General features: G+C 35.4%; 2 protein-coding genes across 2 annotated transcripts in view; one reads left to right on the top strand and one right to left on the bottom strand.

The window, feature by feature from the left end:
* Positions 1-27,684, bottom strand: part of LOC150096294 (uncharacterized) — a 232,568-nt gene that overhangs the window by 61,047 nt on the left and 143,837 nt on the right. The window lies entirely within an intron of this gene.
* LOC150096295 (uncharacterized) overlaps positions 21,477-27,684 on the top strand; it is a 49,265-nt gene continuing 43,057 nt past the window's right edge. Inside the window, exon 1 of the mRNA XM_090409373.1 lies at positions 21,477-21,634. Within this exon, the coding sequence (XP_090265499.1) occupies positions 21,568-21,634 (67 nt within the window). The 5' untranslated portion in view covers positions 21,477-21,567. The remainder of the gene's footprint in view (positions 21,635-27,684) is intronic.

The raw sequence follows: 27,684 nt of genomic DNA, 5'->3' as shown, positions 1-27,684 counted from the left end.
AAATCAAGAACAACCTGCATGATGTTGTTTTTCTCAAAAAGCCCTTATAAAGAAAGCGATCTGTTTTACTTCTTCTGCTGTCTTCTTTTGCCTCCAGAAAATGATGGATGAGGACTTCAAAGTCTTGCCACACTGCAGAAACAGTCGAAAGCTAGATGCAGCCCAATGAGTGCTTAAAATTCTGCCAATTTTAAGAAGTTGAAGTTCTAGAGTCACTGCACATTCTTGTAGTTCCCTAGAATTCTTAGGTGAAGCATGATAAGTCACATAAAGTTTGTCCATGAAACTCTTAAAGTGATTCACTCCTGCTACACTGTTCACTGTGTCACTAACAGACAATTCAAGGCGATGGCTAGCATAGTGACAGAAAATAACACTAGGAAACTTCTCTTGCATTAGCCTTCTTACACCATTACACACACCAAACAACATGGCTGCACCATCACTACAGACAATAAATCCTCCTTTAAGTAATCTTCAGATAATCCTAAACACTCAAGATGACTAATTAAAGAGTTTAGAATTCCTCTAGCAGTTACATCTGATAATTCAATCAAATCTAGGAAAAGACTCACAGGAGCCGAAAGTTCAGGAAGAACTATACGAATAATAACAATCAATGTTGTTGTGTTACTCACAGTTGTTAATTCATCAATAAGTAATGGTATTTTGTTCTTGGAGTTCACTATATATTATCTATTAATGTTTTTCTCATTCATTTGCGATATGGCTCACAGTGTTAATGCAAGCAAGCATTTGTAGAATGAAGAATATATCGCATGTCTAGGCTATTAAGTTCCTCTAAATTTATTTCATCTTCAAATTTGTTAAACGATTGATTTCTCCTCGCGACTTTGTAAACAGTTCGAAACACTTTTCCTGTTGTCTTTATTATGAGACAAAGTATTTTGGAAAATTTTCTCTAATGTTTTGTTTTTTGCTTCAGATTTTGTTTTTGGCATGCTTTGTGTGCTGCACTCTCCTTATGATCATAAATCTTTTCATAAATGACATTAACTGTTGTTTTTGAGATTTTTCAAAATGACCAATTTTTACCATTTGCCCACTCCACTGAAATTTTCGTTCCCATGTGTTTATCGACGGCAAGACTTCAGACATCATGACACACTTTACGGCCCAACATTTTATTCTTGACATACAGCCACTCATTTCTCTCACAGAAGTCATTTTTCTGCAAAAGTGTCCAACATTCGAGCCAGTCATTATCAGAATCTGCTTCCTTTTGACCATGTGGATCTTTGGTCTTGGTTTCGTGATCCTCTTCACCAAGTGTATTTTCGGTGCTAGTTTTCTGTTTTACAGGATCACAAGTAGATTCAACAATTTCTGCTTCTTCAGCCTTCTTTTTTTTACTCATTGGCATATAGTAACTACTTATTTTACTCATTTTGAACAATTATTGCACTGATTTAACTTAGATTAATTCAAAACTCACGTCAACACCTGCCTGTTGCCGAGTGAATACAGAACTGATAAACTGATATTGGAAGCAATCGGAAGTGAACACAACTTCCTGTTTCCGGTTGCATACCAACCTATGAAACAGAAAAGCAAGGTACTAATGAGTAATCATTAGTACAAAGCAAGGTACTAATGAGTAACTTATGAGTAATCAAAACCGAAAATTCAATTTGTGAACACAGTACCATCTACCGGGATATTTATAATACATTTTGCTGTTCAATAAATCGCAAATTTTTAAAAACTTAAGGAAAAAGGTGTCAGTACTATGTACCACCAGAAAAAAAGCACTGATAATAATAATAATTCTTGTGGAATTTATTCATATATGGCTCCAATCTTTTTTTGGATCACTTTCAGTTATTCTGAATAGTTTGGCTTAATCCATCACTGCTGATCAACAGGGATCTACTAAACTATATCATCCATCTCTGGAAAAACAGCATGGAAAAGTGTCTGGCAAATCCCAAGTGGTTGCTCTTGATATCTCAGAGGCTTTTGATGAAGTAAGTAAATTCCCATCATTTGGTCTGCCCCTTGAGTTCTGCAATTTGATAGATGGCTTTCTGACTGGTTGCTTACTTTGAGTGATAGCTCCTTATCTTCTGATTATGCAACTAATGCTGGGGAGCTACAAGGATCTATTCTTTCACCCACCCTCTTCCTTCTATACATAAATTATCTACCTCAGCTGACTGCCAATCCAGTACACAGTTTTGTTGATGACAGCACACTGCACTCCTCCTTTTCATTTGACAAATCTTGCAATGCACAAATCACAACAACCTGCAGAACTTTAACATGCAATAGCTTAAATTCTGATCTTCAAAAGATTCATCAATCGGATTTGGATAACCCTGTCAACTTCAATGCTAGACAAACACAACTGAACATCTTTTCCTATGAAAAAGAACCCTTTTCTTCCAATCTTACCCTCGATAATACCCAAGTCTCTATTCAAGATAAGATTTACCTTTTTGAGATAACTCTAACCTCAAATCTCTTTGGCACAAACATATCACAAATATTGCCTCCTCTGTATTGAAAAAATTAGGTTTTCTCTTTCACTGAAGGCATTGCTTTTACTTCAAACAGCTCCTAACTCTATACAAATCACAAATCTGCCCGACCATTGAATACTACTCTACATCTGGAGTGGTGTCCTTAAGAGCTCCCTAAAAATACCGGATTTTATCAGAAAAGGGAAATACACTCCACTCACTTTCACACAAGCTTTGTTTCTGAAGCCTTCATCTTCTATAAATACTTTTATGGCCATTGTTCATCAGAATTTACAACAATAATTCTCTCGCCCTTTGTCAAATTTGTCCAAACCTGTTCATGACCAATCAAACACCAATCACAGCTCAACTACAAACCCACACAACAAATTTCTCTTCCTCTTCGTTCATCCCTTCCACTGCTGCCCTCTGGAACAGTCTCTCACCACGTTTTCTAAGAAATACAATTTTCAACAGATTTTCAACTTTTCAAGTCAAATGTGAACAAGTTCCTTATTGCCCATCCATAGTACTAGTGTACTGTTGGTTGACCAACCTCTTGTGAATGGGTTCTCCATAAAAAAAGGGAACTTGGCAACCAGTTTGGTTATCATTCTATGCTATTAAAAGTTTTTCCATTTTGGCAGTAAGATTGTCATGTTTACAGATAACTGTAGTCAGTGGCGCACCCAGAAGGAGCCAAGGGGCTGAGCCCCCCAAAGAAAAAGGAAAAAGGCACTAAAAAATTTTCCAAAAATCTTTTCCTAATTAAAATTCAGTTTTTTTTTATTTATGTTGTGTCGTGTCTTCTATTTCTATATTACTTATGAATTAGCGATTATTGCAGATGCTCAGTCATAGGTCGTATGTGATGCGTAGTGTGTATTCTCAAATCGTCTACTCAACTCGCCTTCCCCCCAAGATTAAATCCTGAGTGTCCTACTGACTGTAGTATTACTAGTGTAGCTTTTTCACTTCACATAGAACTTTATCTTTGTTTTTTAACAACTGTAACAACAGTAGTGTGAGATAACTTTAGCTTATGGCCTATTAAAGTATTCAATACACTATTGTCCAGTGGCAGCTCGTACATAAGCACTGTGACACTGCAGCATCCCCCCCAAGGAAAAAATGAAAAAATTAAATTTTGTTTGTGTTTATAAATAAATAACAATGCTTACAACATTATATAAATGCAATACAACATGTTAAAGGTTGATTGAATAGTTAACAATTGGAATTTTTCGATTAATGCTTTAGATTACAACACAAATGCACTGCGATCTAACGCAGTGTCGGAATTATCACGTTCGGCCAATTGCAGCTAATCTCACCATTATTCATTTGCGCTTCTCATTGCACGTTACAAGTGATTCCGACACTGCTTGTTTGGGCAGTGTATTGTATGTTTGCACGTGTTATTTCTGAGGTATGAAACTTTTATTATTGGTGCATGTTTCTGGTGAGGGTGAACTATTTTTTATAAATCTTATTTTATTTTGTTAAAATAACATATTTATTTATTATAGATACAAAGCTGAATTATGACGAGTGTCACTGTTGAAAATGTGAAAGAATTATATTTTTTCAATTATCATTACACGAAACAAATGCACTGCGATCTAATGCAGTGTCATAATTCTCACGTTCGGCCAATTGCAGCTAATCTTGCCGATATTTGTTTACACTTGTGATTGCACATTACAAGTGATTCCGACACTGCTCATTTGGGCAGTGGATCATATGCTTGCACGTGTTATTTCTGTGAGATACGAAACTTTTATTATTGGTGTTTGTTCGTGGTGAGGGTGAAATATTTTTAATAAAGCAATTTTTTAATATGTAAATTTATTTATTAATAAATTGGTTACTGATTAGGAAAAAAATATATATTTTAAAATTTTATTTTGTATATGCAGCACCCTCACTTAAAATTTTCACCGGCCGCCTCTGCTATTGTCAGTAAATTTAATCATTTTAATCTTAGTATAATGAAATTGCCACCCTAGTTGTGCAAATGGTTAGCATATCTGCTCTCCAACCAGTAGGTCACAGGTTCAAATCCCACTGTTGGCACAGATGTTTGTGGTTGTCTTTAGGTGAGAGATGAATTTCATTGCCTGGGGTGAGACCACCATCCTGTTTATCAGCGGCCTGACATGATTTGAAAAAGTTCCATTTTTGGTCTCTAGAGCAGGATTTCCCAACTATGTAAGAATAAATTAAAATACAATATACGCTGTGTGTGTGTGTGTGTATATATATATATATATATAATTAATAAAAATATAAATATTATTATTACATAACACCTCCAGGGAGTTCAAAGACTCATCGAGGGAGGACACTTGCTCTACAGCTCTCCGTCTCCACTACTCCACTAACTGCAACTACCTTCATCATCTACACCAGTGCCATCTAGTGCTGACCACCACCACTATTTTCACAAACATCTATGTCCACGGCAGATTCGAACCCACAGCCTTTTGGCTGGAGAGCGGATACGCTAACCACTCAGCCAACCAGGCCGGCACATGGTATATAATTAATAAATAGAAAAAAAAAAATTCGTAGCCCATTCATGGTACTAACTGACAATACTGACATGTTGCAAGAATAGTGCAACTAGCAGATGTTGTAATAACTAAGCACGGCTTATTTGATATGACACAGATCTGTTATAGGTTTACAACCTTGTGTGAAAATATTTTCAAAAATAGATTTACATATTTTCTTTTTACTGAAAGCAAAAGTTACATTGAATTTTATCTGCCATTATTAACAACAATAAAATAAACCAAAACACAAAGAGAAGTGGCAAGCAATGATGTGTAAATAAACTGAGTTCATGAACTCTATTCATTGGGTGATTTACAGCAGCATCATCATGTTGGTGAAACCATTGTATGAGTGAATGTAATGTCATATCACTGGGCATTGGTCATAATTGAAAAGCATCATATGAGCGGATCTTCATAAAATAAAACATCGTAAGGTGAGTATTACTGTATTCTCATTGCTCTTCCACTGACTAGCCTGAAGGGAAGGATTGCACCGGTCAGCCATCCATTCAGTAATGATGGTGCTGATCCTCAGACTTTTGTTGCAAATATGAAATCCTGTCAGGATAGACTGTTTTTGCTTTCTGACCCTGCACTGTTACACTTAAATCCTTGGAAAGGAAAGCAGAGGTCGAAGGTATGATAACTGAGTTAAAGACAGTGAATGGAAAGGTTAGAAAACTAGAGATAAGATTAGCTAATGCAAGTAGAAGTGAGAGTTAAGTGAATGAGAGAGAGAGAGAGAGCAAGGGAGAGATTGGATGGAACAAGAGATCGAGGAAATGAAAGAATAAGACAAAACATAGAAATGAGTGCCAAGAGAGTGTAAAAATAATAAAAAAAAAGGGGGGGGAGATGAAGGGATCACATGAGTGTGGAAACAATAGAAGAGGATATGGGAGAAGAGCGATTGAAGGATACTGGAGTAATTTGGAGTGTAAAGACAAGAAATTTAAAGGAGTACTTACTTGGGGGGGGGAATGACAGGGAAGATGGTTATGGTTAGGGTTCGTATATTATTATTATTATTATTATTCCTGACACCTCCAAGGAGTCAGAAGACTCGTCGCGGGAGGATACCTACAACTGTCTCAACCACTACACCGAACCTCTACTACTTGTCCCTTATTACGAGTTTGTGTCCTGGCATCCCGATAAAACTCTTCAGGATGCAGAATTGTCCAGTAATTTGTGGATTTGTGTTTAACATTCCCATTCTTAAACATAAAACATGCAATTGCCAAGAAATCAATATTAGTTATTGATCATAAAATTGTCTTATCAATTGACAATACTGACATGTTGCAAGAATAGTGCAACTAGCAGATGTTGTAATAACTAAGCACGGCTTATTTGATATGACACAGATCTGTTATGAAACGTAATTAGTTTTATTATTTTATATGCCTTTAAAATGCCGAAGAGAAAGTGTGTTCTCACAGAAAAGCTAAGGACTGAATACCCTTTTATTATACCATGTAATTGTGATGGCAAAGTCGACGAGAAAGTGAAATATACATAATGCAATATTCAGCATACAACACGGCGGTCGGTCAGACATACATCACGCAGCACATCGCTACGAAGAGACACAAATTAGCAGAAAATGCAAGTGTAAGTAGTAAAGTGTCAGATTATTTTTCTAAAGAAACAATGGGTGAAATGGAAAGAAATCTTGCAGCTGATGAAGCTGCATTTGCATATCATGTATGCATGCATGCACAACCAGAGTTTCAGTTCTATGGACTGCACATTGAAAATAATCCAGAAACTATGTGACAAAAAGTTCACTTGTGGTCAAAAGAAGATTCAAGCTATAATTGTGAGCGTATTAGCACCTTATGCAATGGCTGTTTTCAGAAACGAACTTGAGAAAGTTAATTATGTGTCAATAATGATAGACAGTTCTAACCACAGTGCTTTGAAAATAGTTCCAGTTCTAGTTCGATACTTCATACCAGAAGAGGCCATCAAAACGATGGCTCTAGAGTTTTTAATCGTGTGAAACTGCAGACCAACTTACAGAATGTATGGCAACTAGTGACAAAGTGGAATATTCAAAAGAAAGTTGTTGCCTTGTCAGCAGATAATACTAATACAAATTTTGGTGGAAGTTCCAGAATAGGAAAGAACAATGTTTTTCATAAATTGAAATCAAAATTGAATCGTACATTGATAGGAGTTGGTTGTTCATCCCATATCATAAATAATGCTATACAATGTGCAGCTGATACATTGCCCATGGACGTTCAAGCTGTCGTTGAAAAATTATATCAGCATTTTTATATCTATACTGTTAGAGTGCATCCACTCAAAGGTTTTTGTGACTTTTTAAATACTGAGTACAAGACAGTGTTAGGGCACTCAAAAATGCGATGGTTGTCTCTGTACCCTGCTCTCAAAAGGATGAATGAGATGTTCTCAAATCATGTTCTTTCACTTGATAAACCACCATCGCTTCTAAAAAATTTCTTTAGTAATCCATTTTCAGAGTTAATAGCCACATTTCTAGAATGCCGATCTGAAATGTTTCATGCAACAATTTGTGCAATTGAAGATGAAAAAGTCACTCTTGCTGAAGCAAAATCCATTATTGAAAGCCTCTTAGAGAAACTTCAGCAGAGACGAGATAATGATTTTGCAACAAGGAAAGAACAGTCCTTACTGAAGGCATTAATTGAAGATGGACTCATCACTGAGAAGAATTATGGTAATTATAAAAATGAATTTTATAACACCTGTATAGAATACATCCAAGAACGGTTTTCTGACACTCTTACTTTTGAAAGTTTGTCTTGGATTTTATTGAAGAATCCAGAAGCCAGTCTCAGTTGGAAAAGTGTGCAGAAAAGTGTAACAACTATTGAAGAGGTCTGCCCAAACACAAAAATCAATGAAACTGAACTGTTTGATGAGGTGATGATCTTGAAAAAGGCAATTACAGAGAAGAAAGAAGAAATTAAAGCAAAATCTACAGGAGATATTTGGTAAGAATTATTCAACAGTGTTGGAGTAAATGAATTAATAAATTTGAAGAAGATTGTTCAGTTCTTCTGCTGCATTCCTGACACAAATGGTAGTATTGAAAGACTGTTTTCCAGGATGAACTCCTTATTATTATTATTATTTCCCAAGACCTCATGGAGTCAAAGACTCATCTGGGAGGTCCTTTTATCACACAACACATCTCATCATACCGTGTCTTAAACACACTCAAACTCCTTGCAGACACCACACTCTCAGGCAAGGCATTCCAATCATTCACAACTCTGCATGAAAAAACCTGCCTCTCACTCCCCTACTCACATCCTCTTTATACAGTTTCCAGGGATGACCTCTGGTTCTCCCCTGATCTCCCACTATTCTCTGTAGAACTTCTCCACCATTGATCTTATACCCCTTACCAACTTGTAGGTCTCTATCATATCTCCCATCTTCCTACTCTCCACCAGACTCTGCAAATTACATCTTCTCAATCTTTCCTCATACTCAACATTCCAGAGGTCAGAAACTACCTTAGTCAGTCGCCTTTGGACCCTTTCCAGCATCTCTTCATCCTTCTGAAAATCCGGTGACCAAATCTGGGCACAATAGTCCATGTGTGGCCTAATCAAAGCCTTATACAATGGAACAAGAATCTCCCTACTTCTACAAGTCAGTGTCCTCCGCATGGACAAACAAAAAGAATAGGTTATCTGTAGAAACTGTGAAAGCTATGCTCATTGTTAAAGTGTTTTTCAATAAGGACTGTGTGGAATTTCATAACTTGGTAAAACATAATCATTCTTTACTTGAGAAAATACAGTCATCTGAGAAGTTTATCACAGGCAAAGATCAATGATTTAGTATTGTTTAAAGTTCAATTTTAAGATTGCTATAATTAATTAAATTCTTTTCCCTTTGCTGATGTTCGTAAGTAAGAAAATAAAGTGTCCCGTATTTTTTTTTTCAAAAATATATGAACCCTAGTTATGGTAATGAAGAGAAAACAAAATGTACTTAGAGATGGTTGTTATAAATCAGTGCTTCCCAAACTTCTGGATGTCAGGGGTCCCCTTTGGAAAAATTAAAATATTTCACGGCCCCCCTCGAAAAAAATCATAAAAAATCATAATTTAGACATATATTATTATTATATTTATTGTATTTATATTCAATACAAAATATACACAGCAAATATTGCTAAAATCAAATGCAAATATTACATTTTTAGCATCTTACATACACATTTGAGATGGTACATTATCTCATATTTTTATATAGATAGATATATATTGTTAATTTACATTTGCAGTACAAGCACATGAAACGTAAAACGATTAGTAATAAAGAAAAAATTAAAAACATAAAAGAAGTTTAATAACAATTTAATGTGACAGATGTGTTTCAATACTGTTACACAACAAGTCAGTATCAGGTGAAATATTTGAAACTGCAATTCTTAGATTTCTGCATTGAAATAATGAAACTTATATGAATAGGCATATATTTACTAATATTCAATAAGCGCCGAAATACACAGGAAGCAAAATTTGTGAACCCGCACCAATGCGATTTGTTCCCATTAAAATATAAAAAATAACAAAAAAGAAATAATAAGTAATAAAAATTAAATACATTTCTTTTAAGATAAAAAAAAAATTACTTAGTCTTAAAAAAAATTTGTTTTCATTATTTCACGGCCCCCCACAACAAAACCTATGGCCCCCAAGGAGGCCGGGGCCCACAGTTTGGGAAGCGCTGTTATAAATGACTGCACATGCAGTGCAAACTGAGTAGCAATGGATCTGAGATCGATGTTAGAAATTGTGCAGCAGGAACACGTGAAGAGGAAGGATAGTGGGTGTACTTCCTTACTGTGACATTGTGGAGAGGAGCACTGATAATAAATGACATGATTGCAAGAATGTGCAGATCTGGAATATGTTTGGTGTATACAATTCACTCTGTGCAATCAATTACTCAGTGCTTCAAAAGTTATTGGTATTAGTGCAACATGGTTAACAGAAAAATATATCCTGACAGGAATAGAAGTGAAAGGGTACATTATTTTTTGGCACAGGAGGAAGAAACAAGATTATTATTATTATTATTATACAGGTATCTCCATGGAGTCAGAAGACTCATCATGGGAGATCCATTATTCACTCAACACCTATCATACCTTTCCTCAAAATTATTCACTGATGAATCACTCACAATTACCTCTGACAACTCATTCCATCCATTCACCATTCTCCAAAACAAAAAATCTAGTCCCAACACCTTTGCTAACCCCACTCATAAAATTTCCACAAGTGATCCCTTGTTCTCTCCCTTCTTGCTATTTACTGAAAAAAATTCTTCAGTGCCAATCCTGTAAAACCGCTTTAATAACTTAAATGATTCTATCATGTCTCCTCTTTTTTTGCCTATCAGCTAATTTTTGAAGCCTACAGATCATCAATCTATTATCATAGGAAGCATTCCATAAACCTGCCATAATTTTTGTCACTTGCCTCTGGATCCTCTGCACTACTTCTTCATCCGAATGGAATTCAGAAGTTCAGATGTGAGCTTATTAAAGCATTATATAGGTAAACAATAACCTCTCTATTCCTGTTTGTTAGTGTGCTTTTCAACAGCCATGTAATCTGATGTATTGTTTTGGTTACCTTTGCAATATTCCATCTAAACTTCATCTCCCTGTCCACAGTCCTCAACTCCCTGACCTCATCAGTTTCCTGCAGTTCAGTTCCATCAATATCTTCTCAAAGTGCATCACCTTTCACTTGGCCACATTAAGCTGGCAGTTGTTTACCTTTGTCCATACTGCTAGCCAGAGGCGAATGCTGGTCTTGAAATTCATGCTTGCTCTTGTTATCATTCAGGGAGTGAGGTGTGATTGAAGTCTGATTAGCAGAATAATAAATACTGACCATTTAAAACTATGTATTTAGAAATTTATGTACATTTAATCATACAAATACAACATTTATTTTACAAATGATATTCTATCTTTTTTAATTTAGCTACTTGAATACAAATTCTACCCTACGGTTCTTCTTTATGAACTGGTCAATAACATCATCATAAAAAGTTAGTTGTAACTTAATTTTCCCAAGCAACATTCACACTTGCAAAGGCTAGCTGAAGCTCACTGGCTAGAGCTACTTTGACTGCATATGGCCTGCGTTTAAGACAACGTGAAGGGAGTGGAAATGGCTATGTGCACGGATGAAATCACAGTGCTGCAGCAAGGACCTGGAAGCTCCTACAACCGAGCAAACCAAGGTAGCTTTGAGTAGACGAGCAAGCATCGGCCTTCGATACACAACTCAAAGCTCAATTATTGCCACGCAAGCTTAAGACATCTTCTGTCTACAAAAATAAAAGCCAAAATGGAATGCTTATAAATGCATGCATTTATTAACAAATAAATATTACTTCTTTCTCAATTGATGAGCTTGTGCAGCAAGCATAACAAGCATGGAGAATTCGCCCCTGCTGCTAGCCAGTTTCAGTCTTCCTGCAGGATCTCTGTATCATTAGCAAACAACTGAATATTTCCTGTCAGATCATTTTCTTTATCATTGATATACAAATTAAACAACAGAGAACTGTGGTATGCCACTTGCCTTCTGAAATCATCTCCTCCATAAACTACTTTTTTTGATATCTGTTCATCAGCCACCCTCTAATCTGAATCACCAGGTTCATATTCATTGAGACACTACTCCATCATGCACAACTTACTGGTATCATTAAGAGAGCCAAGATTTACTATCCATTTTCATCTTCTGCAACTTGTACACCAACTAATCGCATGGTAATCGATCAAATGAATTTGCAAAGCCCAAAAATATCACTGTATATGATTCTCCATCATGTAACACACTTATTACTTTATTACAAAATGTAATTAAATTGCTAAAACAAGACCTACCCTTTACAAATCCATGCCGACCATAAAAAAATCCCATGTTCTTCAACCCAATCTTGTACTCTATTCCTAACCAATTTCTCCAACACCTTGACTACAACTGCAGTTATGCAGAGTGGTTTATAATTGGAAACTTCAGTTCTAGAACCATACTTGTGGAGTGGCACTTGCCTTCTTTCCCCAACTTAAGAACCTTATCCGCTGCAAGACTTTAATTAAATAACCAGGTGAAGGGCGTAACTAAGTGTTGTGCACATTCCTTAAAAACACATGGTGATATGTCATCCATTCCCACAGCCTTATTAACATCTAACTCATGTGCTAGAGAATTGGTAGTCCCTTTGATTAGATTGTTTAATATGAGCGTCAGCTCAGATAGAGTTCTTCCAAGGGAATGGAACTCTACCTGAGTTTTATTCCTCTATAGGGAAATAAAAAGTGTTAGCTCATTTTTTATATATTATATTATCTTATGTAATAATAATAATTAATCACTCAAGCTTTATTATTCATACATAATGTTTACAATATACACTGCTTGGAAAGAAGTCAGTGGATACTATAGTGTGAGGAACAAACAGCCATGGCATCACCTTAATACGATGTAAGACCTCCTTTCACTGTGATGACTGCAGCAGTTCTGCAGCACATACTTTTCATATGCATATGATAGCGATCAATGGGAATTTTGGACCATTCTTCCTTTAGGTAGGTAATGAGTGAGGTCCTGGACTGTTGTGTCCCACAACAGTCCAGGACCTCTGCCCTCACCTGACGCTTCAGTTCTTACAAAAGTGATTAGGGAAAAAAAACACTTATATTTAAAAGAAAATACACTGTTGTCCAAAAGGTAAGGACAAACTGCATTTCTACCTGTATATGAAAAAAAATGTTCATGACTACAGCCAAATGTGGACATAAATTTATTGCCAGCATACGAATAAATTATATTACACAAAAACATGTCTTATAAATTTCATACAAATTAAATTGTGATACGGTTTTGGCAAAAGTTACAAATTTCCTAAGGATGTAGTTAAGGAATTAATGTATAGTTCTTACAGAAAACTGCAAAGAGACACATTTCAATATGGAATACATCCCCCGAACTGCGATGCAGCTCTAACAACGTACCATGCTTAGCACCAAGTGATTCAGGAGTTCTTGAGGTAAACGGACCCACCCCTCTTTCAGAGCAAGGATAAGGCCTTGCTTATTTTCTAGAGTGAAATTTTGAACAACAATGAGTCCATATTGCATCCCAAATGTGTTCTATGAGGATGAGATCTGGGGAGTGTGCAGTACACTCAATTCGATTATTATCATAGGTCTCCGGAAGTATCTCCATTGCTCATGTACGATGTGGTGTGGGCATTGTCACCTATTAAAAATGAACTTCGCCTACAGCACCATGGAATAATCAAACATGACCATGAAGAATTTCGTTGCAATATCGTTCACCAGTCATAGTCCCTTTTTCCAGACTTGTAGCTTGGTGCGTCCATTAAGCATAATGTCTCCCCCAACACCATGACTCCAGCACTACCATATCCACCGCATTCAAGAAAATTCTCGCAATGGTAAGCAGTACCACTTTCATGCCAGACCAAGTGTCTAGAATTGGAGGAAAGACTAAAACGACTCTCATCTGCAAAGAGTACATTAGCCCAGGGTTCAAAAACTTCTTGCTAAAGTGGAGCCCTAAAGCAAGCAAAATTTTTTGCAGAGCTCTAACAACTCAATCTTTAAAATAAACATGAAAAAAGGAAGAAATCTATAAACACTCACCATTTTACAATTTAGTGCTCTGGAAATTTAAAAAAATGAAGTTCATTTTAATGACTACAGTGCAGTTGTTGTTTTGAACTGCAGAGTTCTTCAAAGCCTGGTATGATGGACGTAACTTGTAGTATCATATCATTTCATCGTGTCATCAATTCATTAATTTAAAAAAAAGGCGAATGTTCGTAAACAAGATTCTCAGATCCCGCTTTGGGAAACCCTGTCTTAGCCTATTGATGTCTTGTTCACTTTTTGTGGATAGCATTGTATCCAGAGCCTGGATACAACACTATGTGAGATTCCAAACTCTCTAGCGATATCAGTAATTTTGCGGCCTTCTTCAAGCTTTCCAATAACTCTTCCCCGTGTGAAATCATCTAGACGATGTCTTTGAGATATTAGAAGATATCCAAGTTTGCAACTTGATTTCTTCAAGAAAAAAAGCTTCCTTCAAACACAATTCGCTTAACGCAGCCTTTTGGCTCTTATCTTATTATTCTTTTTTTAAAACTTCGTCTGTACTGTCATCGGAAACATCGACCACATATTTTCAAATTTTCTTATTTATGACATTATTTCACTCAGTAATATCAGTGAGGATTAGGAACACGAGATGGAGGAAGTTGGCTGCCATATTCTCGTAACCAATAAGTCTTATAATTATGGGAGAATTGAAAATTCAGCTACTGACTTCCAGCTGCCTCACGACTCTCACAATGTGTTTCATCTATTATCTTTAAAGAACGAAAAAGGGTCAGAGGATTTATTTAATATTTAATTTTCAAAGTAAGCGCTTCACTATCAACTTTCCTGATAACTGAAGACAAGGAATATGAGACAGACAGACAACGTGAAAGAGCGTATATTCATTTTCAGGTTTGTTTTAATAATTAGAAGATGTTTACTTTCTTTCGGTTGGTAACTGTAATGTACTTTGATTGGAAAGACTTGGCTTCGAATTCCGTCCAGGTGAAAAACCTTTATGAATTTTCAACTGAAGGGGAGTCAGTTGGTCTCATACAGAAGTCGCAGAGTTTTTCATCCCTTAAAACGAGTAAAGCGTCAGAAAAAAACATGTAGATAGCGGTGTGTCTTCAGTAATTCGAGACAACCCGGTTTTCTTTCTACAAAACCTATGAACAACGCATTCGGAAGACAAGTTATATTAGCCAAGGCAACACTTAATTGGCATATTTTAGACGTTTCGTTTAGGAATAGCATCTAATTCAAGTCAAGAAACTTGTTTCGAGATTCTGCTCTTTGTTTTTGACTGTCGAAATATTGAATGATTATAGGAGAAAAATTTCCTATAACAGTGGTCGAGAACCCCCCCCCCCCCCCCGATGTTGTCTCCATCTCCTCGTAGTGGTGGTGGTGGTGGTGGTGGTGGTGGTGGTGTGTGTAGGGGGGGGGGCTTCCGCATCCCAATAACCCTGAGAGCAATGTCGGCGGTAGCTATGCTACCAGTAGGGACTCTCAAGGTTATATCAGACTGGTCAAAGGTGAGGGGTCAGACTAAGAGAGACACTCTGGTCCTCCAGGTTGGGGATTGAGCATGAGGCCAACAACCTCATCTTGTAAAAGCTTACTTGTTAGGAACACCAATTACCAAATAAGCCTCAATATCGGACTGTACAAGATGGAACTTGACTTGAGGCTTGGAATAAAGGATTACGATTTGGAACATGGAATGTCAGAAGCTTATATAGAACAGGTACACTGCAAAAGCTAAGTGGTGAACTTAAAAAATAGAAAATGGATGTAGTGACAATTCAGGAAGCTAGGTGAAGTGATAGTGATGAACATAAATTAGGAGATTATTTGTTATTATATGGTGGAAATATCACAGGAAGACATAAACTACGAACAGGATTTATGATACAAAGAAGGCTATGGGACTCATTCATGAGTTTTGAGACCATCAATGAAAAACTCAGTAAAATAAGTATAATTATGTCATTATTTGGTATTTCATCAAATCTTCCTTCCAGAGTATCAAAAAAGTTCAAAATAAACTTAATTAATGCACATGCACCCACAGAGGAAACTAATCAAGGATACTAAGGATGAATTCTATGATACTCTGGAAGGAATAATTGATGAAATACCAAATAATGACATAATTATACTTTCAGGAGATCTTAATGCAAAAATAGGAAGAGAAGAAATCTATAGACAAATAAGCGGAAATAGTAGCCTACGCGAAACTTCAAATGATAATGGTATATGGTTAATAAATTTAGCAACATTCAAGAACCTGATAATAAGTAGTACAACATTTACGAGGAAAGACATCCATAAGCAAACATGGGCATCACCTGATGGAATAACTCACAATCAAATCGATCGTATTTTAATAGAAAGAAGATTTAGAAGCAGCATTCAAAATGTTAGAGGTTATAGAGGTGCTGACTGTGATTCAGATCATTTGGTAGGATTTGGTAATGAAAATAAAACTTAAAAAAACTTTTCCAATAAAAAAAAAACATTTCCAATACACCAAAAAAACATCCTAAACTCAATAATGATAATCTAAAAAACAATAACATAAGATTAAATTACTCTAATGAAATAAAATCAGAGAATAATAACGTTGAAGAGACTGAAAATATTAATACTCTATGGCAGCGTTTCCCAGATTTTTCCTACGACAGAACACTTCACAAATCTTGAAAATTTCACTGAACACCTTGGTTATTTTTTAATATATTAATAATTAATTATGGCATAATCATAAAGAGTATTAGTGCACTTATGTATACGGTGTGACATGTTGACAAATATAAAATTACATTTAAATCAATTATCAATCACTGGACTAATGAAATCTTGTAGCATATTGTAGTTTCCTCAGGCCAACATCATTAAATTAATTTGTGCTGATTTTCATTGACATATCCCATTCTGATCACCAAAAATTTATAATATTATTATAAGTACTTACGAGTGAATGCAGACTTTTTCTCCTGTGTGCTGGTAGTTTTCCTCTCCTTTTGTACATCCTGGCTTTGTAGGCTGGAGGTGGATGAATCACTATCTGTTGCGTCACAAACACCTTCGATAAGAGATTTCTTAACACCAAAATGAAACAAAGACTCTTGTCTCTTATTCATATTAAAATTTAAATCTGTAGGCCTATTACTTTTAAAAAATCACAGCACTATGGTTTCGAAACAAGCACTTTTACCCTACAGTACGAACTTCAAATGATATTCAGTATTCAGTATTACTAGATTTGAGAACCGGATACCTTGATCTTCAATTTTAGTGGAAAAATTTTCTTTATACTTCCATGCTGATTGGTCACTAACATTTGCAACCCAGATGTTATTTCGTTCAGTTTTGAGAACAGAGGATACGCCGCCCATTGTAATCGGATTGCAAGCAATTTTTATGACCGGTCATAAACAGCGGTATTCCCTTCCCCGAATTACTTCCATGTTTGAAAATACACGGCTTGGTCGCTGATATCACGGAACACTTATTCACTTTCCGCGGAACACAATTTGGGAAACCCTGCCCTATGGAATGGAATGGAACGGAATAAAGTGTTGTATAAACAGAGCACCTGAAAAAGTTTCAAGATTCCATAATACTTCATACTATAATAAATGGTTTAATAATAGATCATATCTCCCTAAAAATTTATGAACATTGGAATCAAAAATGCAGACTTCACAGATCATCAACTTTACAATATGATGATTTGATAAAATCACATCCGAACAAATTAAATATGGAAGAAAAGAATTAACTAACAAACTATTCACACTAATTAAACTCATATGGAAAAATGAAAAAACTGTCAGAAGACTGGAAAGAATCAATAATAATCCCCATCCACAAAAAAAGGCGATAAAAGAAAATGTGAAAAATACAGAGGCATCTCACTTTTAAACGCTAGTTACAAAATCCTGTCTGATAATATTCTAAAAATAATTATTCCATATGCAGAAGAGATTCTCGGAGAATATCAGGCAAGATTCAAAAGAAGTGGATCAACCAGTGATAACCTTTTTACCTTGAGACAAATTCCAGAGAAATATTAGGAATACAAAAAAAGAAAGCCATGATCTCTTCATTGACTTTCAAAAAGCATACGTTAGCATACATCGCGAAAGTCTATGGAATATCTTAAAGGAATTTGGAATACCGAAAAAGTAATCATACTGGTTAAAATGTGTGTACAGGAAAATCCATGTAGAGTTCTCGCTAACAACATATTGTCAGAGTCGTTCAGCATCTCCACAGGTTTAAAACAAGGAGACGCGATATCACCTATATTATTCCACATAGCTTTGGAAAAAGTAATTCAAGAAATTCAATGCAGACGATATTGATATCATAGGAGAAAGTGCAGATGATATAACTGAAACTTTTATAAACCTTAAAACCTCTTCCGAAAAAATAGGTCTTAATATTAACCAAAATAAAACAGAATATTTAAAAGTATTTAGAGATAATGATCTCAATAAGCCATCGACTATTCAGTTTGCTGACATGATATTGAAAAACTCAATACAATATATATAAATATCTAGGCTTTATAATAACTAAAGATAATAAGATCCAAACATAAATAAAGATGAGAATCCAAGCAGGTAATAAATAATATTTTTCACTTCAGCACCTCCTATCATCTAGAAATCTGCCATATGAATCTAAAATGAATATATTTATTGAATACTAATTAGACCAGTGGTATTATATGAGTGCAGAGCCATGGAATATAACAAAAGCTGATGAAGATCAATTGCAACGCTTCGAAAACAAAATCTTAAGAAAAATATTTGGCCCGATTAAAGATCCTGTGACAGATGAATGGAGAAGGCGAACAAATAAAGAACGCTATGGACTTTATAAGAGGCCACTAATAATAAACGAAATCAGAGCTCGCATCAGATGGTTAGGACACCTGGAAAGAATGGAGGATAACATGCTAGTGAGGAGAACCTTTTTACATCACCCAAATGGAAGACGCTCTAGAGGAATACCCCGCAGAAGCTGGATGGACGAAATGGACATGAAGAGCTGAACCTGCGAAACTAGAAGGAGTTGGCTAAGGATAAAAAAAAAAAATGGAGAACTGTGGTGCTTGCAGATAAGAACCTTAAGAAGAAGAAGAAGTGGTCGAGAATAATAATAATAATAATAATAATAATAATAATAATAATAATAATAATAATAATAATAATAATAATAATAATAATAATAAAGTCCAGGCTATGATTGGAGACATCCATAGATACCAATGCAATATATACTGTATTATATCGTACTGGTGTCTGTGCATGTACGAGTATATTATTAATGTCGTCAACGGTGAAGCAATTACTTGATTGATTATTTTTTTGTTGTTGTTATGTTCTGACACGTGATTTCTTTTAGCAGTTCTGAGCATCAAAATAGTTTACGAGTAAAAATTGTTATAAGAAAGATTCTGGGCCTGCGGTAACACCTTGTTTTTGCATTTTTTTAATAAATAAATCCGGACGAAAAAAAAAAAGAAATAATTTATTACTTTTTTTTTTTTGCAGCTAACACTGGTTTTGTAGTTTATGTGGTTTAGACGAGGAATGAAATCATAAGTACTTGTTATTCACCGATTATATAAGTCTCACTCATTCTTTATTTCTACGAAACAACGAAATAATAAAAATAAAAATAAGCTCAGTCAGTATAGACGAAGTCCTTTGGTCGGAAAGACCTGGGTTCGATTCCCGTCAGTGACGCGAGGAACCTTTATCTAGTCGCTTTCGGCGAAAGGTGAGTTAGCTGGTCTCATGCGGAGGTAGGGTTTTTTCCCAGGAAACGGATTTTTCGTCCCCAGAACAGGCAAACCAGCCCGTGAACACACACATCTACAGACCTAGGACACACCGGGAGGCATAGGACTAACCACCTTATCCTCGATACGGTAGCGGTTAAGTGAATAGAAAATCCTCAACACTGCAAGGTAAAAGAGGAGGGAAGAAATAATAAGAAAAAAATATATAAATAATCAGTTTTCTTCAACTTGAAGGTGAACGCGTTCATGTGCTGTCTCGAGTGTGTTATCTGCAAAACAGTGGCTTTCCTCTGCACCCATCTGATTAAATTATTGTTTCAACTTTCCCAAGGACTTCACACAGCTTTGTGTATTCATTGTTGTTTCCTTCACTATACAGTCCTGGGGAACAACATCTTTGCCGTTCCAAAAGTCAGCATGATCCTTCCAGCCAAAAAGTTGAGTTTGAACATTCTGGCCCTCATTGAGATAGCATGACGATTTTTATTTAAGGGTCATAATGATGGATCCAAACTTTTGTCTCCAGTCACGATTTTGTGAAGAAAAAATCGGTGACAAACTTTCAATCGAGTCTGTTTCATTTCGCTAGCCAACTGCAGGGCGCCTCATGTGCGCAATGCTTTATTGTAGCGCAGGTTTACTGGTACTAATCCAACCTTCGATTTCGGTACTAGTGATCTTTGACTTATTCGCCGAATTTTTCTAATTAATTATTCAGCTTTCTGTTATGCAACTCGTGGTGTTTGGAGCCCACTTCATGATCGGTCATTAATGTCAACTCCGCTATCGTTGTTTCTTGTTGTTCGGCGCAACATCGTACAGTACACATTTACAGTTGTCACCGTAAAAATCTTGTAATCGGTCGCGAATCTCAAGAGCAGTCACATTTTCGTGCGTCAAAAATTCGATTACTGTGTACTGTTTTACAGGGCCGGTTCAGACGTCGGTTTTTCAGCCTCATAGCGAGGGCCCGCGCTTAGAGGGGGGCCCCCATAGCCTCCCTGTGTGTCCAGACGACCCTGCTGTTTACATGCTTCGACAAACTTGTAGAAGAATATCGTGTACACTATAACACGAGAAATGCAACTTCAATCGTACATCATTCTATACTAAACTGTAGTTGAAAGAACAAAACAAGATACGTTCTTCCGTCTGTACAATACGTATCTGCTTATAGCTCCCTTAACTGCTTATGTGTCTCTTTAAAAGTGAACAAAATACTTCTTGTTTTATAACCAGATGCGGAATCCCTTCACGTTGGGTGTGAAATGCGTGCAAGAATCATAAGGATTGTACGTAATTTAGTGCGTGTCATGAATACCTTAAAGGTGATCTCTCGAGCATTTGCACTTTGTTGGGGGAGGAGGAAGTGAATGAACTCTACACTTTGCTTAAAAAAAGGAAGGGTGGATATTTAGCTGTTGGTCAGGTAGATAAGGTTCGAATTCTACTATGACAGGATGTCTCTAAATGTCTTTATAAAGGTGGCAGATGATTTTATTTCCCGGAAAATACCGTGCTTATACTGGACAAAGTACGATGTTTGGTCTATAGAGCGGGATTTGAGGTTAAATAACCTCAAATCTCGTTTAAAATAATAATTTATTGACTTATTTATTAATAAGTAGTTTCCAGTGTGAAAATGTCCAGCATTTTCAGATACTTAAATGAAAGTAATAGATATGTAAAATATTTTATTAGTATATTTATTATTATTTATTTATTTATTATTTTTTTTTTTTCAAATTACATTTTCTGCATTTGCAGTAGAAATGATTTCTCCACCTTAGTAGCAAATAAATAAATAAATAAAATAATAAATTAAAATTAAAAAAAATTACAAATCATGCGCAGTGTGACAACTTCTAAAAACTTGGGTACGTTCTGTTCTGCTGTGTCTAATTTCGGAAATGATATTTCTGGAACACTTGGCACACGTTTGAACGGAGAGATATTTCTCTCCGTACCTCCCTAGTCTTCATTGCTGATTTCCCAAGCGTTTGTGTAAATCTCGAAAACATTTTCTTGAAAATGTACAAAAATGTTATTAGTGCACTCTGTTGCTGCATAATTTCTGTCCTGTATTTTGCCTCTGTGGGTAAGATTTGTTTTTGTTTATTTATTTATTTGATTTTTTTTTTCTCGAGATAGAATTTTGTTGAATTAGTTTCACCTTTCTGTTATAATCAAGCATTCCCACAGTGGCGGTCTGCCGTTCCTGAATCTTGCGATAAGCTTTCGTGGGGCCATGAAAGTTTTTAAATACACTGAACAAAAACTTTACCCCTCCGCTCCTCTCATTAAGCGTTTTACATCACTGCACTGTCGAGTTTTTTTTTTTTTTTTTTGTTATGGATTACTATAACCCATACGATATTATGTTATCACAGATCGGCTAATATACACAAATCACCATAAACGACGTGCCCAATGGAAGGGAGCGTATAAAGATATATAGTGCTTCCTATTGGACACACCTATATACTGCACACAGAACTTAGCCACGTTCCATTGCCCTTTCCAAATAAAATTTATTGGGCGTATCGCTGCCCATTATCATTTAAACACGAGTAAATCCCGAAAGCTTTTGACAGTTAGTGCCATATCATTAAAGCCGATCAATAGTAAATGACATCGCAAATAAATGCGGTATTTTTCTGAATTTCTAGGACAGGAAATGGGAATAGTATATATTATTATTATTTCCTGTTATATATTATAATGTATATTTTGTATATAATGTGTTATATATTATAATATATTCATTGCAAATAAGCAGAGAATTTTTTTTTTTTTTTAAGTGTGGCATTTCTTTCCAGAATTCAAGATATTGTGTTCGTATGCCTCTTGTAATTAGATGTATAATTACAAGGTTCCACTTTTCAACCAATAATTTCTGCTCAGTATAAGGCTACGCATTAAAATCCCACTGTGGCAGGATGTTTACGATTTGTCTTTAGGTGGAAGATGAATTTGATCACTCAGTAAGGCCATCAGTCTGCATTTTAGAGTTCTGAGTCGTCCAAAATGGTGGTGGTGATGATGATGATGATAATAATAATAATAATAATAATAATAATAATAATAATAATAATAATAATAATAATAAATAACTTGTCTCAAGAGGCAACATTTCAGAATTTAGTAACCTTTACACCCTACCACGGTACTAATGTGTAGTATACATTTTAGTCCTGTGGATTAAAAAAAAATCATATCGAACTTTATTTTTTTTTGTAACAATTCTTTCTTTCCAAGCGGAAAACTAAACGTTGAGATGAATCAGAATGGCTGTGTGATGTGTGCGCGTGCGCGCTCACTGGTAATATGTGGCCTCTCACAATGAGTCCCTGACCTCTCGGAGGACCTCTTAATAATAATAATAATAATAATAATAATAATAATAATACACACATCATATTTTAGTTGCACATCACACATCATATTTAATTTATGTTGGTCTTTAAACTAGTGAAAAATTTTAAAAATGTTAAATAAAATTATTTTATAACATTTTACGTTTACCTACAGAAAATAATATAAAGAATTATGATAATAAATTATTTTATTTAATAAAATAATATATTTTATTTTATACATATTTTATAAACATATGAAAATGACCTTTACATCCGCCACCAAAACTATTTTAGATTTTTCTTACTTTCACTAAAATCCACACTCTTTTATAATCATCTGTAAGATCTGAGTTTCGGGATGAGGTTTGACTTATTTTCCAAAGTGCATATTTCTTTTGATACAAGAAGAAATTCTTCTCTTGGATCAAGAGAAGAGAGTTTAATTTGCTATTGAATCTATACTTTATGCTTTGGTTGAAGCACAGATTTTGCTTCTTTGAAGTAATGATCAGTCAGTTTTCTTTTAGTGGTGTAGGTGTGATATATACAGTCTGGGGCAAATACGTTGATGTGATCTATGCATAAGCTAACTAGACGATTTTCGTCAGTTTCCTCTAGTCACATCGGTTATGGCATTTCCAAAATTAGGTGGCCAGTAGATCCAGGTATTTTGATGAGGACTGGGAGTCTTGGTCAGGTGTATTGATGTTCGTATTGCTAATCATGGTAACTTATTGTGGTTTGAAGATATGAATGCTTCCGGACCCATTTTTTGGTTTCGGTGAAAGAAAGTCATGCTTTAACCTGTCGGACGGTATTAGGCTATATAGTAATGTGAGTGTTTTCTGATAGTTTATTCTGTTCAGGGGCGGCTCGTGCATAGGCACTGGAACTGCACCCCCAATTTTCCTCGATACATAAATATATTTATTAATTTATTTATATTTGCTTGTAATATTTAATTTTATCAACAGCCCTATACAATTCTCTTATTTTGTATATAATAATAATAATAATAATAATAATAATAATAATCATCCCTCTTGTAAAACTTAGGAGGGCGAAGGACGCTAGCAACACTGTGTTTAGCACAGTGTCATATTGCTACCCGCGCAAGCATATGCACATCATAGTGAGATGCGAGCTATTAGCGTAATGCAGCACTGTCCGTCGCGCAGTTCCACTGTTGTTATATGTAGTTTGCGCCAGTAGTAGAGTGTTCGTAGTGCTTATCTTGTTCACTCCGTCTCTTTAAATATTTGGATATTACAATTAAAGACATAACATTTATTATAGTTTTTATTTTAAAACATTATTGGGATTATGATAATGGATTTTATTTTTAAGTAATTTTGAATTATACTAAACTGTATAATTTTATCGATAATAAACAATATTTTTTTCATGGAACAAAACAAGAATAATATATTTTATTTTTAAGTAATTTTGAATTACACCAAACTGTATAATTTTATCGATAATAAACAACATTTTTTCATGTTTAATTTTTTTTTAATTTTTACCATAATTTTGATATTTTATCCAAACACGTATACACTGTACTTACAGTGTGTATGTATATTTCGAAAGTTGCAGCACTCCCACAATTTCAAGCCACGAGTCGCCACTGATTCTGTTACTATAAATGGACGCGTATGTTGATTTAAGGTAGACGTGACCTCTTCCTCCTCTTTTTGTTATTCTGCAGTAAATATACAGCTGGTAGTTCTTTAGCGAATAGTTATTTATTTCCCATTCTGTATACAGGCAGCAGTTTCAATTAGGATTAAAATATCAATATATTCCATAAAAGCCTGGAGATTTAGCAAGTACTTTTTTAATGCTTTGAATATTGACAAAGCAGGTCGGTGCAATTTTATGATTAAAGTTTGATTTTTCTTAGAACTCTGCTAGGATTTTATGCTTTATATTATCAAAACAAATATCATCTGCAGAATTTGCCATAATTATAATATGTAAAGTTATATATATATATATATATATATATATAAATATTCTCTCTCTCTCGCTATATATATATATATATATATATATATATATATATATATATATATATATATATATATATATATATATATATATATATATAGCGAGAGAGAGAGAATATTTTTCTCTTAATGAATTTGGTTTCAGTCTATTTGATTTCTGATCACATATATCTTGGTGTTAACCTCGTGAACAGTTTCGTATTCTTGTATCACAGAAACTGTTTTTAATTCGCGCGCTTGCAAATAGAGATGTCTCGATCAAGCTGCTGCCCCGAAAGGCTATAGTGCACCTGACCATAATCATAAATGCAATCTAGAGGTTTCACTATTTTCCTACCACTTGGAAACTGGCTGATGTAATCCCTATACATAAGCCAGGCAAGGACCCACACCTGCCTCAAAATTATCATCCAACCAGCCTCATCTCCAACCTGGTGAGAAAAGCTGCGGAGAAGGTCATCCTCTCACGACTTCAAGCATCAGTAAATTAACTAAACATCCTTCCTAAAAAACAATTTGGTTTTCGATAATACCATGATACCCAACAAATCCTAAGAATAGTTGAATATATTGCCACCAGCTACAACTGGCGTCAGTACACTGGAGCTGTTTTCTCGATTTATCCAAAGCATTTGACCAAATATGGCACTTCGGATTGCTACATAAACTTATCTCAGCCAGTATCTCACTGAAAATGGTACACCTAGTTAGATCATATCTACAGAATAGAAGCATGCAAGTCAAGATAAATGGTACTACCTCATTCCAGCTCCATATCTTGGCTGAAATACCACAGGGATCCATACTGGCTCTATTACTGTTCTCTATATACATGTCAGACATTCTGCACAACCCATTGTCATCCATCACGGCTCTATATGCGGACGATACAGCATTATTAGCCAGATCTCTTCGACCACACCTTGTTACTAAAAAGCTTCAAGAAAACCTTCTAAAGTTAGAGAAATGGGTCTCCAAATGGAGACTACAAGTAAATCCCCAAAAGAGCTCAGCCATTCTCTTCACGAAAAGATCGATAACTCCTGCAGGAGACGTCTTACTATTCAATACTAAAATCCCTTGGCAGACAGAAATAAAATACCTCGGTGTTGTGTTCGACAAAAAATTAACTTTTAACCAGCACATCAAGACTACATGTGCAAAGGCATCTAAAGCCATCGCCCAGATGGCTTTAGATGCATCTAATTAACAGAAACAACAAGCTAAACATCAGAATCAAATTGCTTTTATACCAGCTGATGATTCGTCCCATAGTCACTTACGCTTCTCCAGCCTGAAGCCATACCTCCAACACTAATATCAACGTGTACAAAATAAGTGCTTACGAATGATTCTAAACGCTCCATGGTTCGTCAGAACCAAGCAACTTCATCGAGATACAAATATTCCATATACTGTATTTTCTCTTTCCTACAATCTTTAGCAACAAAGTTTTTCCTAAAAACGTCCATACACCCCAACGATCTAGTTCAGCAACGGATATATTTAAACATAAAAGACCAAAAAGTCATTTTAACTTCCTGTAGCGATGTTAAAGATACCAAGCAATTTTAAACCTGGTTTTACTCCATTTTTCCCAAGTAAGCAAACAGACAAAATGTCAAGTTTGCGCCTGCAATATATGCAAGACTAGCTGATCCCACAGGTAGTGCAAGACCCCTTGCCTTTAATACAAAACATCATACGTCCCCTTCTTGGAGATGTGTTTTGGAATTAAGGGTAAATATTAAGATTAGTGATCAGAGCTTGCTCCACTTCTACCACGAGTTGCCTTGGTCTTGCACTACCTGTGGGATCAGCTAGTCTTGCATATATTGCAGGTGAAAACTTGACATTTTGTCTGTTTGCTTACTTGGGAAAAATGGAGTAAAACCAGGTTTAAAATTGCTTGGTATCTTTAACATAACTATACCCAAGTTAAAAATACTTTCCTTCCTGTAGCGATACCTAATCTCTATGCCCATTCAGGGTAAGCAAACTGCTCACAAAATTTTTCTCTCACTGTAGCCATAACAGATAGCGGGGAATATGAAAAGCATCTTGCTTCACCCTTAAAGCCATTAATGTCAATTGTCAAATAGAGATGTCTCTGAAGTGTGATGTTAAATCTTTTGAGTCGAATGTTGGTCTTTTGAGCTGGTCAGTATAAGCATCACCCGCAGTTGTAACTTTTTGAACTTAGTAATTCTTAGCATTTTATCTCTTCTTACTTGTTGGTAAAGTTTCTGATAATTGGTGAAGGACAATTTCTTGTTTTTGAATTTACTGAGTGTCGTTTTGTTATTTTATACACTGCGTCGATATCCTCAATTTCTACCCCCCCCCAGTGTCATTTGTCTTATTGTTTCTTGTAGTTTGTATGTCATCTGTGTAGGTTTATGTTAAGATCTTTCTTCTTTGTTGCTGTAATTCTAATTTTAAAATACTAATTTCCATAGGAAGTTCTTCATTTTCTCTAACAAGTTATAGTTCGCGATGATGTGAAATTATAATTACTCTTGGTGTCTTTAACGATTTCAAGAATGCATAAGAAAAATTATGAAGTTCCTGAAAAGTTTCTAATTAAAAAAATTTTTTTGTCGCTTTCTTTTTCTATGTTAAAGTCAACATTTAACTAATCTGTGCTTTTATGTGTGTGTCCATTTGTATGGCTCAATCTCGTTTTGCTTTGTATATGCTCCATGGCCACTGTGGCCAGCATGTTGGACTTTGTTTTGGAAGTAGCCTCTGTAAAACTGGAGTGTGAAAACTGCATGTTT

Source organism: Typopeltis vanoorti, chromosome 19 (assembly GCF_054136105.1).
Source record: "Typopeltis vanoorti isolate ZY-2024b chromosome 19, IOZ_Tvanoo_1.0, whole genome shotgun sequence".
Taxonomy (NCBI): Eukaryota; Metazoa; Arthropoda; class Arachnida; order Uropygi; family Thelyphonidae; genus Typopeltis; species Typopeltis vanoorti.
Note: the sequence above shows the minus strand (reverse complement) of the source record. Positions and strands in the feature narration are given on the sequence as shown.